The sequence below is a fragment of the Prionailurus viverrinus genome, unplaced genomic scaffold, assembly GCF_022837055.1.
Source record: "Prionailurus viverrinus isolate Anna unplaced genomic scaffold, UM_Priviv_1.0 scaffold_48, whole genome shotgun sequence".
In the NCBI taxonomy this organism is placed as follows: Eukaryota; Metazoa; Chordata; class Mammalia; order Carnivora; family Felidae; genus Prionailurus; species Prionailurus viverrinus.
In genome coordinates this window covers 2,314,037-2,329,951 of record NW_025927611.1, presented here as the reverse complement: position 1 = coordinate 2,329,951, position 15,915 = coordinate 2,314,037, and the positions used below count along the sequence as shown (strand labels likewise).

The following is a 15,915-nucleotide window of genomic DNA, read 5'->3' as shown; positions in this document are numbered from 1 at the left end:
TGTGCGCGGCATTCGCACTGGGAATCGCCAGGGCCGACCCTGGGGGAGCCCAGAGCCCTGCGTGCCACGGGACTGGGACCCAAAGAGCAGGTTCCCTGCAATTACCCACCTGGAGGACGAGGTTTAGATGGGCCTCCAATTTCAGAGTGACACCAATGGTGTGTGTCATGGGGCAGTTGTCACACACGGGACTTAAAACCACAGGGATTGATCCCTCCTAGCTCTGGACACCCGAGTCTGAGGTGGGGCAGGACCACTGAGATCAGGCAGGGCAGGGCTGCTGAGATCCAGGAGGGGCAGGGCTGCTGAGATCCAGGCAGGGCAGAGCCACTGAGATCCAGGAGGGGCAGGACCACTGAGATCCAGGAGGGGCAGGAACACTGAGGTCCAGGCAGGGCAGGACCACTGAGATCCAGGCAGGGCAGGGCCACTGAGATCCAGGAGGGGCAGGGCCGCTAAGATCCAGGCAGGCAGGGCCACTGAGATCCAGGCAGGGCAGGGTCTCTGAGATCCAGGCACGGCAGGACCACTGAGATCCAGGCAGGGCAGGGTCTCTGAGATCCAGGCACGGCAGGACCACTGAGATCCAGGCAGGGCAAGACCCCTGAGATTCAGGCAGGGCAGGGCCACTGAGACCCAGGAGGGTCTGGACCACTGAGATCCAGGCAGGGCAGGACCCCTGAGATCCTGGCAGGGCAGGGCCGCTGAGATCCAGGCAGGGCAGGACCCCTGAGATCCCGGCAGGGCAGGACCCCTGAGATCCAGGCAGGGCAGGGCAGGACCACTGAGATCCAGGCCGGGCAGGACCACTGAGATACAGGAGGGGCAGGGCCACTGAGATCCAGGCAGGACAGGGCCGCTGAGATCCAGGCAGGGCAGGGCCGCTGAGATCCAGGCAGGGCAGGGCCGCTGAGATCCAGGCAGGGCAGGGCCGCTGAGATCCAGGCAGGGCAGGGCCGCTGAGATCCAGGCAGGGCAGGGCCGCTGAGATCCAGGCAGGGCAGGGCCGCTGAGATCCAGGCAGGGCAGGGCCGCTGAGATCCAGGCAGGGCAGGGCCGCTGAGATCCAGGAGGGTCAGGGCCGCTGAGATCCAGGCAGGGCAGGGCCGCTGAGATCCAGGCAGGGCAGGACCGCTGAGATCCAGGAGGGGCAGGACCTCTGAGATCCAGGCAGGGCAAGATCACTGAGATCCACGCAGGGCAGGGCCAATGAGATCCAGGTAGAGCAGGACCTCTGAGATCCAGGCAGGGCAGGGCCACTGAGACCCAAGATGGGCAGGACTATTGGATCCAGGAAGGGCACGACCACTGACATCCAGGCAGGGCAAGATCACTGAGATGCAGGCAGGACAGGGCTGCTGAGATCCAGGAGGGGCAGGACCACTGGGATCCAGGAGGGACAGGATCATGGAGATCCAGGCATGGCAGGGCCACTGAGATCCAGGAGGGTCAGGGCCGCTGATATCCAGGCGGGACAGGGCCACTGAGATCCAGGCAGGGCAGGGTTGCTGAGATCTAGGAGGGTCAGAACCACTGAGATCCAGGAGGGGCCGTGTTCGTTCCAGAGGCTCCAGGGGAGGGTCCTTCCTGCCTCTTCCAGCCTCCAGGGCTCCAGGCATCCCCGGGCTTGTGTCTGCGTCCCTCCCGTCTCTGCCTCTGTCTTCACGGGGCTTCTCCTCTGTGTCTCTGTCTCTCTTTTGTCTATTACAAAGACACGTGCCATTGGATTGATGGCCATCCCGATCTGAGAGGTCACATTGTGCGCTTGCGTGGATGTGGGTTTGGGGGGACATTATTCCCTCCAGGACAGCTGTGTCTGCTTTTATCCCAAAGCAGTGACGGCAGGAGCAGGTGCTCCCAGAGGCCCTCGGATGGCAGCTGCCAGTCTCCATCTGTGCCAAACCTACAGTGGGGACGCTGCCTGCCCCCCAGCCATCCCAGCTTGAGGGTCCCTGAGCCCAACGCCGTGCATCCCAGTGTGATGAACAAAATAGCAGGCAGTGCTGTTCCAGACGGATCCCCGGCTCCAGGAAACCCACTCTTTTGGCATCCTGGACTCCCCAGGGACAGGGGTCCTCGTCTTCCTGGAGCGGCACATATTTGGGGGCTGGTACTGCTGTGTCCTGGGCGCAGGAAGGGACGGGCACAGAGGGGGCTTGGGTGTGATCCTGCTGCAGGCTTGTGTGCTCGGTGGTCTTGTCCGGGGCCCGGGCACCACGGGGCGCCAGGGCTCAGGTCAGGTGCACGAGGCCACCTCACAGCCTGGGAGGGCTTGCACGTGGCTCAGGGGCTCTAGGCTGGCACCAGGAGGCAGAGGACTGGCAGGAGGGCACCTGGGGGGAGGCCGCACCCTGGAGCCCATCAGGGAGCCCCACGGTAGCTGCGGACCCATGTCGTCCTTCCCAAAACTCGGCCTCCGCAGCTTCTCATGGAGCTGGAGACCCTCAAGCCTTGTGTGTGTGTGGGGGGGGGGGGGGCTGAGCCACACCTCCTGGATGGATGTCCTTCCCGCCTGGACATTGCGACTTGTAGGATGTGAGCCTTGAGGAAACAGAGTGACCAAATCACTTGTAAGCTGTCGTGGTGGCTCCTGGGGGCAGCAGATCAAATGGGGGGGGGGGTTCCTGTGGGCTCCCGGGGCACCGAACCCAAAGGGGCCTGTGCCTGGTGGTCTGGGTGAATCCCAGAACGCACGGTGACCCAGGGTGGGCTGGACAAAAAGCACCAGGCTGTGCCAGGCTGGGGAATAGCAGGTGCCATGGGCGACCCCAGCACAAGGCACAGACAACACGGCAGGTGGATGTTGGGGCTCCAGAGGGACTCAGGTGGGCTGGCTGAGCTCGTGGTCAGCTTGGGTCCCCGTCCTGAGGAGCGGAGCCCAGTGCGTCCTGCACGCTGAGTCCTGTGTCATTAAGCCGTGGGGTGTTCCATGCCGGTGCCCCGTTTTAGGAAGTGCGCTCCTGGGGACCCTCTCCATGCGCCATGGCCGCGGACGCGCAGCGGTTCTCACCGGGAAGGCCTGTGCGCTCCGTCCCCCAGCCGTTCTGTCCCAGTGGCCCGTTTTAGGACGTGCGCTCCTGGGGACCCTCTCCATGCGCCACGCGGTGGACGCACAGCGGTTCGCAGGGGGAAGGCCGGTGCGCACCGTCCCCCAGCCGTTCTGTCCCAGTGGCCCGTTTTAGGAAGTGCGCTCCTGGGGACCCTCTCCATGCGCCACGGCGGCGGAGGCGCAGCGGTTCGCACGGGGGAAGGCCGGTGCGCGCCGTCCCCCAGCCGTTCTGTCCGGGTGTCCCGTTTTAGGACGTGCGCTCCTGGGGACCCTCTCCACGCGCCACGGCCATGGACGCGCAGCGGTTCCCATGCGTGAAGGCCCGTGCGAGCCGTCCCACCAGCCGTCCCCGGGAGGGGGGGGGCGGGGTGTCCGGCTCAGAACACGCTCTCCTGCCTCCTGAGCGAGGGCCTCCCTGCCTCCTCCAGCCCCTCGTGGCCGCTGGACATGGAGCGCGCCGACAGCGTCCGGGCGGAGAACACGCTGTCCGAGCGCGCGTGGCGGCAGCCGGCGGGGAGGCGCCCGTAGCCCAAGTAGAGCCGCAGGCGCAGCTGGAACTCGCGGGACGCGAAGTAGTACACGAAGGGGTCCAGGCAGTTGTTGAGGCAGCTGAGGCACAGGGTCAGCTTGTACACGTGGTAGTAGGTCCTGCCCAGGAACAGGCGGTTGACCACGTGCACCAGCAGCACGAAGTTGTTGGGCGCGAAGCAGGTGACGAAGGCCAGCAGCACCACGGCGGCCAGCGCCACGGCGCGGCGCCGCTGCCCCCGGCTGTGCGGCTCGCGGGTGCGCAGCAGCGTGAGGATGGTGGCCGTGTAGCAGGCCACGGTGACCAGGAAGGGGATGAGGAACAGCACGATGAACAGCGTGAACAGGAACATGGCCCACATGGCCACGCTGGGCAGCATGGTGGACTTGAGCACGTCGAAGCAGGTGACGATGCCCAGCGCCTCGACGGTGTAGGTGAGGTCGGTGCGCGCCAGCGGGGACAGGGCGGCCAGCAGCAGCAGCCACAGCCCGGCGCACGCGGCCACGGCGTAGCGGCGCCGGCGCCAGCGCGCGGACGCCAGCGGGTACACCACGCCCAGGAAGCGCTCCACGCTGATGCACGTCATGGTCAGGATGGACGAGTACATGTTGGCATAGAAGGCCACGGTGACGGCGTTGCACAGCAGCTCGCCGAACACCCAGTGGTTGCCGTTGCAGTGATAGTAGATCTGAAAGGGCAGCACGCTGGCCAGCATCAGGTCCGTGACGCTCAGGTTGATCATGAAGATGACGGACGGGGACGTGGGCCCGATGTGGCAGCACAGCACCCAGAGCGAGAACAGGTTTCCGGGGATGCTGACCAGCGCCACCAGCGAGTAGACCACGGGCAGGACCACGGCGATGGTCGGGTCCCGCAGCATGAGGATCGTGGCGTTGTCCGGGCCGCTCACGTTCATGTCCATTCTGGCGGGCGCGGGCGCGGCTGGAAGGCAAGACGCAGGGGGGGAGGGGTGGGTGGGGTGAGGGGCGCACCACGGGGCCCAGCCCTGCCTGTCCCCGCCTCCCCTTCCTGCCCCGCACCCTTCCCGCCGCCCGCCCCTGTCCCCGCATCTCAGGTCTTCAAGCCTGCCCTCCTGCCCAGTGTAGACTAAATATTGCAAAGCTGCATCACACGCAGAAGCGCGCCCCGCCCCCGCCGGGTTCGCCAGGTCCCCGCACACCCGGCCCTTACAAAGGTACCAAGTGGCTAACCTGGTTTCCAGCTGCAAAAGAGCCTCTCCGGGGTGGGGGGCGGGGCCTGGAAGGGGAGCTCTCCCTTCCCCCACTCTTGGAGAGGCCCTGTGTGTCCCTGGCTGCCCTGCCCGGCCACACGGGGTCGCTGTGCCGCCAGCATTGATGTGTCCCAGCAGGCGCGTTACCATGGCCCTGTGCCCGGTCCCCTGCCGTCTTCTGCCCACAATGCCTTGTCCCTGGGCACCCCAGCTGTTCTCAGTCTGGTCTGTCTGTCACGTATCTATGCATCTATGTATCTGCTGACCTACCTACGGTCTAATCTATCTATACGTCTATGTATCTATCTGTCGTCTACCTATCTGTCTGTCCATGTCTGGCCCCTTGTGTGTGTTTCTCCGGAGAGGCCCTGACTTACCCAGGGATGATGGCCTCCTGCCCAGGTGTCTCACGGGGGCTGGGGGACAGTTCCTAGCTGCTCATCATGTTTGTGCTGACTCTCATGTGAAGAGACTATGGGACGGGCACGTGTGGTCCCCATAGGCCGCCCCCCCCCCCCCCAGGGCAGCGTGGTTGGCTAGGCCGCACGTCCAGCCTCCGACCTCTGTCCCCACATGTGTGCAGAGGCCGGGCCAGGAGGCTGGTCCTCGTCAGGAGAGAGGGGCTGTTCCTATGGGACGAGGACGGTGTCTCCTCTGATGCCGCATTTGGCCCCAGGACCCCACGTGCTGTGCGTACCCCTCCTGCCCTTCCGGGGCCTCTGCAATCAGGACAGGACCCCACGTGCTGTGTGTACCCCCCCCCCCCCCAACCCCCGGGGCCTCTGCAATCAGGGCGCCTGCCCCCTGCCTCAGGACCTCCTTCCTCCACTCACATCAAGGTCACACAGCTCCCGCCTTCCCCCAACGGCTTCCTGTTTGCTCTCACACAGACGTTTTCTCTGATAAAGTGGTTACCGAGTCCCCTTTTAATCCCCGTTGCTCTGGGCATCTGCACGGCCCGTCCCCACATACTAGTTTCCAGCGCAGCATGTTTGCAAGGGGGAGCCGGCACGTTGGGGCCTGGCACACACAATGGGTGCACAGCCCAGGGGTTCAGAGACAGGCTTCAGGTCGAGGCCCTGCTGCCGGGCTCACCGGGACTTGGGCAGGTCCCCCATGCCGCCCGCCCGGTGCTCCCCGAGGTCTGACGGACAGGCTTGGAGCTCCTCACGGAGGAGAACGGGGGATCTGAGTCGCAGACACCCGTGCACGGGCGCTGGGACCCTGGAAACCCAGCCCCCTCCGTCAGCTGCTTTGGCCGTGAGGTTTCACCGCCTGACGGAGAGCGGTGTGAGGACGGGGCACCGTGCTGCCCTCCCCGGGACAGCCGCGAGTGTGGAAAGCTGGCGGACGAGGCGGGTCTGAGGAAACCTTCCCCCGCTCACGGAACTCCAGTCGTGAGCGTGGGTTTCTTCCGCTGACTTCCGATCCCGACCTCTTCCGCCCCCACGGAGGGATGGATGCTCAACGTCACACAGAATCTTCCCGTAAAGCATCCTGAAGATGCGTCCTGGAACCCCCAAGTTTCCTCAGAGGTGTGGGGCCGTGTGCAAGCCAAGGGCAGAGGCCTCCCCAGAACCCGTCTAGGCTGGTGCCTGGATCTCGGGCGTCCAGCCTCCGGAACTGTGAGAAATGGATGTCTGTTGCCGAAGCCGCCCCGCCTCTGGGATTCGGTGCTAGCAGCCTGAGCTAAACCAGACATTATACTGATGGCCTCAGGCCGTTGCGACAGGCACCGCTCCCACTGTGATTGCAGTGAGGTCCTGTGATCCCGGAGTCACCGTGACCCGCCCTCACTGTGGGCACCGCACATCACAGAGTCCCTAGGACATTCCCTGGTCCCTGCTGCAAGGCCGGGAAGTGGTGAGGCTGGTGTCACGTTCACATCTTACAGAAGGGACTCAGAGGTTCCAGGAGGGGCAAGCGTAGAGCTGGGGTTTGCACGGGCCCAGGGCGGTTAACAGGGGGGCTGTAGTGTCTCCTGATGTCTTGGCATTCTTGTTGTGAACTGCGAGCCTCATTATACTGATGGCCTCAGGCTGTCATCTGATGTCTTGCTGTTCTGGTGAACCTGAGCCTCACTACTGTTATACCGATGGCTGCAGGCTGTCGCCTGATGTCTTGCTGTCCTGGTGAACTGTCAGCCTCACTACCATTATACTGATGCCCTCACACCGTCGCCTGGTATCTTGGCCTTCTTATGGACCAGGAGCCTCACTACCATTACACTGATGGTCTCAGGGCATCACCTGCTGTGTTGGCCTTCTTATGGACTGGGAGCCCCATTACTATTATAGTGATGGCCTCAGGCCGTCGCCTGAGGTCTTGCTGTTCCTCTGAACTGTCAGCCTCACTACCATTATAGTGATGCCCTCACGTTGTCACCTGGTGTCTTGGCCTTCTTATGGACCAGGAGCCTCACTACCATTATACTGATGGCCTCAGGCTGTCATCTGATGTCTTGCTGTTCTGGTGAACCTGAGCCTCACTACCGTTATACCGATGGCTGCAGGCTGTCGCCTGATGTCTTGCTGTCCTGGTGAACTGTCAGCCTCACTACCCTTATACTGATGCCCTCACACCATCGCCTGGTATCTTGGCCTTCTTATGGACCAGGAGCCCCACTACCATTATAGTGATGGCCTCAGGCCATCACAGCCATGGGTACAGGTGTCTATTCCCCGCAGCGCAGATCCCAGAGCCCGTATTCTGGTTCTTTGCCCCGTTTGACCAGTTGTGTGCTGTTTTCCCAACCCCCGTTGGTTCTGGCTGCCTTCACGCAGAAACCGGGGGCCCCAGCTCGAGCGCAGAGCATGTCAGGGCAACGTGAGCAGGTCTTTTCCCGGGAGCCCGGCGAACGGCCCGCGGGAGGAGGGTCTGGGACTCGGGCGGGGGCTGCTGAGGTCTGTCCTCCTCCCTTCGGGGGCTTGGGGTCTGACAGCGGGTTCCGGCTTGCTGTTCCGCAGGCGGCTGTGACTGTTGGCTTCCAGTCTGACCCTGGGACGGAAAGCCCAGCGGCGTCCCCGCTGCTCCCAGCGACCTGCGTCTCCCCGAGCGCGGCTGGCCTGGGCGCGGGCCGCGTGGTCACGGGGGCGCCCGCCCGCCATGGCAGGGGCGCCCGCCAGCAGGACGCGCAGGGTTCACGTGCCGGGGAGGCCAGCGCACGGCCTTCGGAGCGCGTCTGGATCTTCAGCTGCCCTGTCGAGCCCGCGTGCCCTGAGCTGGCGTTTCTTCCTGCGTAGAAGGCCTGCCATCTGCCACCGGCATCCGCGGAAAGAGGTTCCTCAAAACGAGTTTAAAAATGGCCCCGAGTTTCGCTTTGACTGTGACGCTTTCTGCTCCGCTGAGGCACGCTCAGGTGCGGATCCCCCAGCAACCGGGGGCGGGGGGAGGGCCCGTTTCCCGGGCCACCTCGGTCCGGCCTAGGCGCCAGGACGCAAAGGGACATGGGGTCCCGGGGTCCCCGCGGGAGCCGCGGAGGGACACGCGTGGGGAGCGGACAGACAGCCATACCTTGCAGGGCGCGGACGGTGAGGGAGGAGGACGCGGCTGTGAGCTCTAGCGGACGTGCGTGTCAGCGTGTCTACTGCAGACGTCTGAGCACGGGTCCCGGGCACAGGACCGCAGGCTGCAAGGCGACCCTTCTGAGCCGGACGGGGCCCTGGGCTTGCGAGCAGAGGGCGGCCTTTGGCGGGCCATCGTCTCCGTTTGTGCTCACGGAGCGGGGGACGTGGGGATCTATTGTTGTCGTCCCCCAGGTGGCGGCCGGTTAGGTGCACACATTTGCATGGTGCGCAACGGCGCCGAAAGCAGAGGTGCGGGCGGCCGCTGGCTTGTCAGCGCGTCACCAAGAAGCCATCCTGCCTGCCCGACCCCATCCCCCACCCCCGGTGTTTCTTCTGTCATCTCGGGAGGCCACGCGGCCCCCTGCGTGCTCCAGAGCACCAGCTGTGGCCTCGGGGCGTCTGGGTCCCCGCGGGGTGGCCGCCCCCTGAGCGCCACGGGTGATTAATAAAGAAATCAACCCCGGCGGACCCGGCGCCTGTAACGCGCACACTTGTGGTTTGGACCCGGCAGCCGCGGACGGCGGGATGGAAATTGCAGGAACTGAGCAACGACCCCCATGGTCGAGCGCACAGGGGACCCTTGCAGGGAGACCGCGGGCCGGGCGCTCGGAGGCAGCGGGAGGCGCAGCCTGTCACGGTGTGCGCGGCCTGAGCGCCTGAAGGCCGAGTGCCGTCCTGGGTGGGGGTACGGCCTCCCTGTCACTTTTGCTTTTGGTCTTAACGGCGTCATGGGTGTGGTTCACGTGCCGAAAGCGTCCCAGGCAGACTGCAACCCCGCAACGTCCTGGTCGCCCCTGAAGGAAACCCCGCAGACCCGAGCTGTCGCCCCACGGCCCCCCTCCCCGGCCCCCCAGGCCGTCGCCCCGCGGCCCCCCTCCCCGACCCCCCAGGCCGTCGCCCCGAGGCCCCCCTCCCCGACCCCCACAGGCCGTCGCCCCGAGGCCCCCCTCCCCGACCCCCCCAGGCCGTCGCCCCGGGGCCCCCCTCCGCGACCCCCCAGGCCGTCGCCCCGCGGTCCCCCTCCCCGACCCCCCCAGGCCGTCGCCCCGAGGCCCCCCTCCCCGACCCCCCCAGGCTGTCGCCCCGAGGCCCCCCTCCGCGACCCCCCAGGCCGTCGCCCCGCGGTCCCCCTCCCCGACCCCCCCAGGCCGTCGCCCCGAGGCCCCCCTCCCTGACCCCCCAGGCCGTCGCCCCACGGCCCCCCTCCCCGACCCAGGCGACCACGAACCCAATTCCCGTCTCTGTCGCCGGACCCTCTCTGCACGTTTACGGAAAAGGGATCACCCGCGGTGTGGCCCACGTATGTCTGGCTCCCGTCACTGAGTGTCACAGTTTCAGGCGCCAGGTGCCATCGTTGGGGTGGCAGTGGGCACAGCCCGGTTCCTTCTCATGGCTGAGTCCCATTCCCCCGCAGGGACGACCGCTGATGGATGGACACGTGGGATGGATGTCTCCGTTGGGCTCCCCGTGTGTGGGCGTTTCCGGAGTGCTGGGAGCTGTCCCAGGTGCTGAGCCCACTGTGGGCACCAGAGGGTCCCCAACCCAGGAAGCCACGAGCCAGCCGCCGCCCCCCGCCCCCCACACTGTGGGCTGGTCTTTCCTCCTCCGTGTCTTGGGTTTTCAGCTGGCCCGGTTTCTGGGGCTCTGTTGTGGCAGCCGTGGGAGACTCAGCCCCACAAAGTGCCACCACCTTGCAGGCCTGGTGAGGTTGGAAAAACCCAAGTGGGTGTTCAGTCACTTGGCAGTGACCCAATGAAGGTGAGACACTTTGTAGCAGGTCCTAACAAGTGACCACGAACCGGGGACTTAAAACCACAGGGATTCATGTTCTCCTGGCTCTGGAGACCGGAAGTCGGAGATCCAGGGCGGGCAGGGCCGTGCTCCCTCCAGAGGCTCCAGAGGACCGTCCTTCCTGCCTCTTCCAGCTTCTGCGGGCTCCAGGCGTCCCTGGGCTCATGGCCACGTCCCTCCCGTCTCTGCCCCCGCCTTCACGTGGCTCCTCCTCTGTGTCTGTGTGTTCCCTTCTGTCTCTTACAAAGACACCTGTCATTGGAGTCAGGGCCCCCCTGATGCAGGATGAGCTCATCTCAGACCCCTCATAACATCTGCAAAGACTCTGTTTCCAAACACATCACATTCATAGGTTCTGGGGGCCATGTCTTTTGGGGACCCCCATGCAACCCACGGCAAGGTGTCCAGGAGGAGAATTTTCCTAAGAGCTGTTTGCAGTATTTTCTGGGCCCCGCGCCTTCCACCAATGGGCAGAACCGCGTGGAGCATAAGCATCTGTGACGAGTGGCTTCTCCAGGGGCATCACCAGCAGGAGAGCCTCCCCCCTGAGGCCCTCCCTGCACCCAGCTTCTGCTTATCCTCGGTGAATCCCAGGGTGGTGCTTCCGGCTACAGTGATCTCCCCACCGCAGCCGAGGGACGTTCTTGGAGAGATTCCCCGGGATGCCCAGTGTGCATCAGCGGAGGCAGGAAGACCATGCTTTGGGGTCTGACCATGACACCCACAAGGTCTGGCCATTCGCACACGGACGGCAGGAAGCGGTGTGCCTTTATCAGCAGTCTTTTCTGGGAGACCGCCTTTCGCCCACAGCCCCAGGACGTGGCCAATATTATGTGACCCTGGGGAGGAAGCTGCGTTGGTTTTCTGGTCAACCATGGGCAACTTAGTAAAGGCACAAGAAAGCCTGTGGTTGTCATGGGCTCAAACACGATGCCACCAGATTCATATGTAGAAGCCCTAATTGCCCACATCTCAGAATGCGACTTTGGTTAGAAATAGGGTCTTTGGCCATTGTCAAACGAAGATGAAGGTATACTGGGCAGGGTGGGACCTGACTCCAATATGGCTGGGGTCCTTATAGAAAGGGGAAATTTGGACACAGACAGGCACATGGAGAGGAGGTCACGTGGGGTTGGAAGCAGAGAAGATGGACTGAGGAACGGAACAGAGTAGACGCTCCAGGGGGAGTCGCTCCTGTGGACACCTTGACCTCAGACTTCTGGTCCCCAGAGATGAGACAGAATACATTGGTGCCGTTTCAACCATGTTTCATGTGCCGTTTCAACCCCCGTGTGGGGGTAATTTGTCACAGCACGTTTCCGGGAAACGAAGGCACAAAAGAAAAGAGGGAAGGGGTTTCATTAGCAGACTCCAGCAAGCTAAAGAAATGCTACGAACCACGATTGTCCTTCATTAAAGAAAGGGAAGGGCTTCCAAGAAACGATCAAGCATGAGAAAAGTAGGGTTTCCAGGTAACACAGATGACAAGCCGGCCATGGGAGAGGACAGAAACCGTTTTGATTATTGATTCAGGAAAAGGACAGGTCACCTAGATGGATAGTAGGTACTGGTGGGGTGACAGTCCACATAGCCCAGGGGTTCTCACCCGGAATACTTTGCCAGACTCATCAGGGGACACCGGGATGCGGCTCAACACCTGTAGAGGACACAATGCTTCACCCAGACTCATCTGTGTATCATTTATCTATGTATGTATCTATCTATCCATGCATGCATCCATCCATCATATCTACCTACCTATCCATCCATCCATCCATCATATCTGTCATCTATCTATATATGTACCTATCCATCCGTCCATCCATCCATCCATCCATCCATCCCTGTATCTATCTATCTATCTATCTATCTACCTACCTATCCATCCATCCATCATATCTACCTACCTATCCATCCATCCATCCATCCATCCATCCATCATATCTGTCATCTATCTATATATGTACCTATCCATCCGTCCATCCATCCATCCATCCATCCATCCATCCCTGTATCTATCTATCTATCTATCTACCTACCTACCTATCCATCCATCCATCATATCTATCATCTATCTATATATGTACCTATCCATCTGTCCATCCATCCATTCATCATATCCATCCATCCACCCATCCATCCATCCATCCATACCTATTTCTATCTATCTATCTATCTATCTATCTATCTATCTATCATCCATCCACCCATCCATCCATCCATACCTATTTCTATCTATCTATCTATCTATCTATCATTTATCCATCCATCCATCCATCCCTGTATCTATCTATCTATCTATCTATCTATCTATCTACCTATCCATCCATCCATCATATCTATCATCTATCTATATATGTACCTATCCATCTGTCCATCCATCCATTCATCATATCCATCCATCCACCCATCCATCCATCCATACCTATTTCTATCTGTGTATCTATCTATCTATCTATCTATCTATCTATCATCCATCCACCCATCCATCCATCCATCCATACCTATTTCTGTCTATCTATCTATCTATCTATCTATCTATCTATCTATCATCTATCCATCCATCCATCCATCCATCCATCATCTCTATTCATCCACTCATCCACCCATCTTCTAATTTTGTTGGCAGTGTTTCAAGTCACGTTAACGTTTCATATCTTTATGTCACAAAATGCTCCTGTGATATCTTCTGTATTTTATACCCAAGGAAGGTATCTTTTCCACCCTGTGACTATCAAGTCTCCTCCCTCTTTTCTCTGTGCTGTCAGAAATTTTATTTTTATTTTCCAGTTGTCATCCTGGGGCTGTTGGCAAGCTGTATTATAATCGTTCCTCACATGCTGTCACACACAGGGATTGTCATCGTGTGTGCTCTTAACCCAGGTTTGGTGTCTGCTGAGAGAACCTATGAGAGGAGGGTCTAAGAAAACACGACATAACATCACAAACTCTCAGAAAATGACGGTACCTGAGAGATCCCCAGGCTCACTCATCCAGCCATCTGTACTTGACTGTCCCCCAGCTGGGGTTGCAAGCCCTCACCTTAACGTGCAAAGGCCTGTGTGGGGTAGAGGAGAGATAACTTGTAATCCCAATGTCCCCTTACAAGATGTGGATATGGACCAACTGATCCTAGGCTCTGTCTGGAGAAGCGAGGGACCTGTAATGACCAAGAGTTGGGGGATTCGTGCTTCCAGACTTCATGACTTAACTATAAAGCAACAGAAATGAAGGCAGGCTGGTGTTGGCAAAATAATAGACAAATAGATCGATGGAACAGAATGAGACCCCCAAAACAGAGCCCCATAAATACAGCCAACTGGTCTTTGACAAAAATCAAGAGCAAAACACTGGAGCACAGGTAGTCTGTTTCACAGATCTGGCTGGAGCGACGGGACACCCACACACAAAACCCAAAAACCAACCCCTTCCCGCCCCCTCCCCACCAAAACCCCGAGGATGTAGACATCCTTCACAAAAAACATAACTCAAAACGGGTCACAGACCTCAGCGTAAAGTGCAAAAGTCTAATACTCCTCCGAACTAACACGGGAGAAAATCTGCATAATCTTAAGCCGCGGTGATGACTTTTTAGACGGGACGCCGAAGGGACGATCTGTGGAACGAATAGCGGATAAACCCGCTTCATCAAAATGAAACAGTCCTCCAAAAGAATGTCAAGAGAACGTTGTGAACACAAGCCACAGACAGACAGAAAATATCTGCAAGGGACCTCGATGTGTCTAAACCAAAAACAGGTGTGTGAAATATACAAGGAGCTTTTAAAACTCAACGGTAAGAGAACAAACAGACCCCCGTCTGAAACTTGGGCAACAGACCTGAGCAGACACGTCCCCAGAGGAGACGTTCGGCTGGCACAGAAGCACCGGCCACGATGTATCACCAGGGACGGGCACATCAGCCCCACAATGAGATGCCACCAGACAGGTATCGGAATGACTGGGGTCTGAAACCAGTGGCAACGACAAACCCCGCTGAGGATGTGCAACGGTCGTCAGTCAGCGAGGGGCATTCTGAGGGGGCCTTTGCATCACCGGTGGCCTCGTGGCCACCCTGGAGGCGGTAACGGCATCCTCTTGAAGTCTGACAGGATACCGCCCATGCCTGCAGAGGCCCCCATCTCTGTAGACCTGAGACGCACATGACCGCTGCATCGCCTCCGAGTGAACCCTGTGTTCTAAGACTTCAAAGAGGTGCCAGAACACAGTTTACGGGGACAGCTGGGGGCTGAGGCTGGGGCTGAGGGGCAGAGGACCTGGCCGAGTGCTCAGATCACAGTGCAAGAACCGTCTGTGCTCAGCGCACAGGCACGCGTGTGGTGGTGTCGCCTCCTCTCTGCTGTTTGGCTCTGCATTGCGCAACCCGAGTGCACCGTAAATTACGGGTGATTTGCATGCCGTTGTCCGTCCAAACGAGTGTGGAGTGTGCAGATTTTAATCTCCGTCTCCTGCAAGACAGCAGGGTCCTTTTGCTTCTGTGTCTTTTTCTCCCCCCCTGCCCCAGACTCGGGGCACAGCCAAAGGGCTAGCTGACCAGCCAGAGACCGGATTCTCTGAAATGCAAGACGCCCCTTGCTTTCTGTCTGCCTTACGCTGTTTTCTGTCTCTCTTGCTTTTTTTTTTCCATTTTCGAGGCTCACCCCCTACGCATGAGTTTCTCAGCTGTGCTGTCTGAGTGGCACCTGCCACGCCAGCCTCCGTCTGTAGGGCAGGAAGCAACTGCGTGCAGGCATCGATTAACGTGAAGCACTATTCTGTGAAACTAAAGCCAACGGGCCTGAGCGCTGGGGACCTGCCGGGAAGTGGTAGGTTGGAAAGAGCACATAACAGGAGTTTCAGGCGCGCTCGACCCCGACGGAGCCAGAAGGGCAAACGCAGTGAATATGTTGGAGAGGCGGTGTTGAGCCGGTTGATAGAGTTTCGGAGGTGGGGTGGGGGGTAATGTGGTCAAGTCGCTAATGTTGTCCTCGATTCAGAGATGCTCATTCAAATCTCTTCTGTAGGTTGACATGCTAACTTGCCAAAGAATAGTTTAACCATAAGTAGGGTGATTTGTCCCCCTCCAGTTTCTAGCAACGTGCCCAGCAAAGCTACCAAGGAGAAAGCCCGGGCAAGGAACGTTTGAGGACAGGCCAAGGCATCCTCGTGGTCTTGCATTTGCCTGAAGCTGAGGATGAGTCCCCTCCCTTGTTTGCTGTACTCAAACCCCTGGGGACCGGAGCCCTTCGGTATGACGTGCCCTGGGTATACACATTTCCCTGATTTCCAGACAGTGTTTAAACCTCTCTGTTGTGAACGTGAAGACCTCCCCAACATGACGATGAAGGCAGACACAGGTGCACCTCCAGGTGATGTCAGGAAGCGTTCGGGTTCTAGAAAAGACCCTTCTCTAGAAGGGCACCATAGTAAACCCTCTCGGGCACTGTGCAGATGTATCCATATATATGCAGATCAACAAATACACGATAGGGACACATAGATGAGTGATGGGCAATAGTGTTAGGCAGATAGGTAAACAGATGACAGATACTGTTAGATGGATGGGTGCGTTGATAGATGATTGATAGGTAGAGAGATGGCTAGATAGATAGACACATAAAAGATGGAATGACAGATGGATAGATGGATACATGATAGATAGATAGATAATAGATATGATGGGTGGATGGAAGGATAGATAGATAGATAGATAGATAGATAGATATAATGGATGGGTGAATGGATGGATA

The 15,915-nt window shown here is 59.6% G+C and overlaps 1 protein-coding gene across 6 annotated transcripts in view; it reads right to left on the bottom strand.

The window, feature by feature from the left end:
- Nucleotides 1–1,053: 1,053 nt before the first annotated feature.
- P2RY8 (P2Y receptor family member 8) overlaps nucleotides 1,054–15,915 on the bottom strand; it is a 42,657-nt gene continuing 27,795 nt past the window's right edge. For 3 of the 6 annotated variants that reach the window (XM_047847387.1, XM_047847390.1, XM_047847386.1), the window contains exon 2: nucleotides 1,054–4,520. In XM_047847387.1, the coding sequence (XP_047703343.1) occupies nucleotides 3,427–4,500 (1,074 nt within the window). In that variant the 5' untranslated portion in view covers nucleotides 4,501–4,520 and the 3' untranslated portion in view covers nucleotides 1,054–3,426. The other 3 variants (XM_047847388.1, XM_047847389.1, XM_047847391.1) reach the window with 3 other exon arrangements.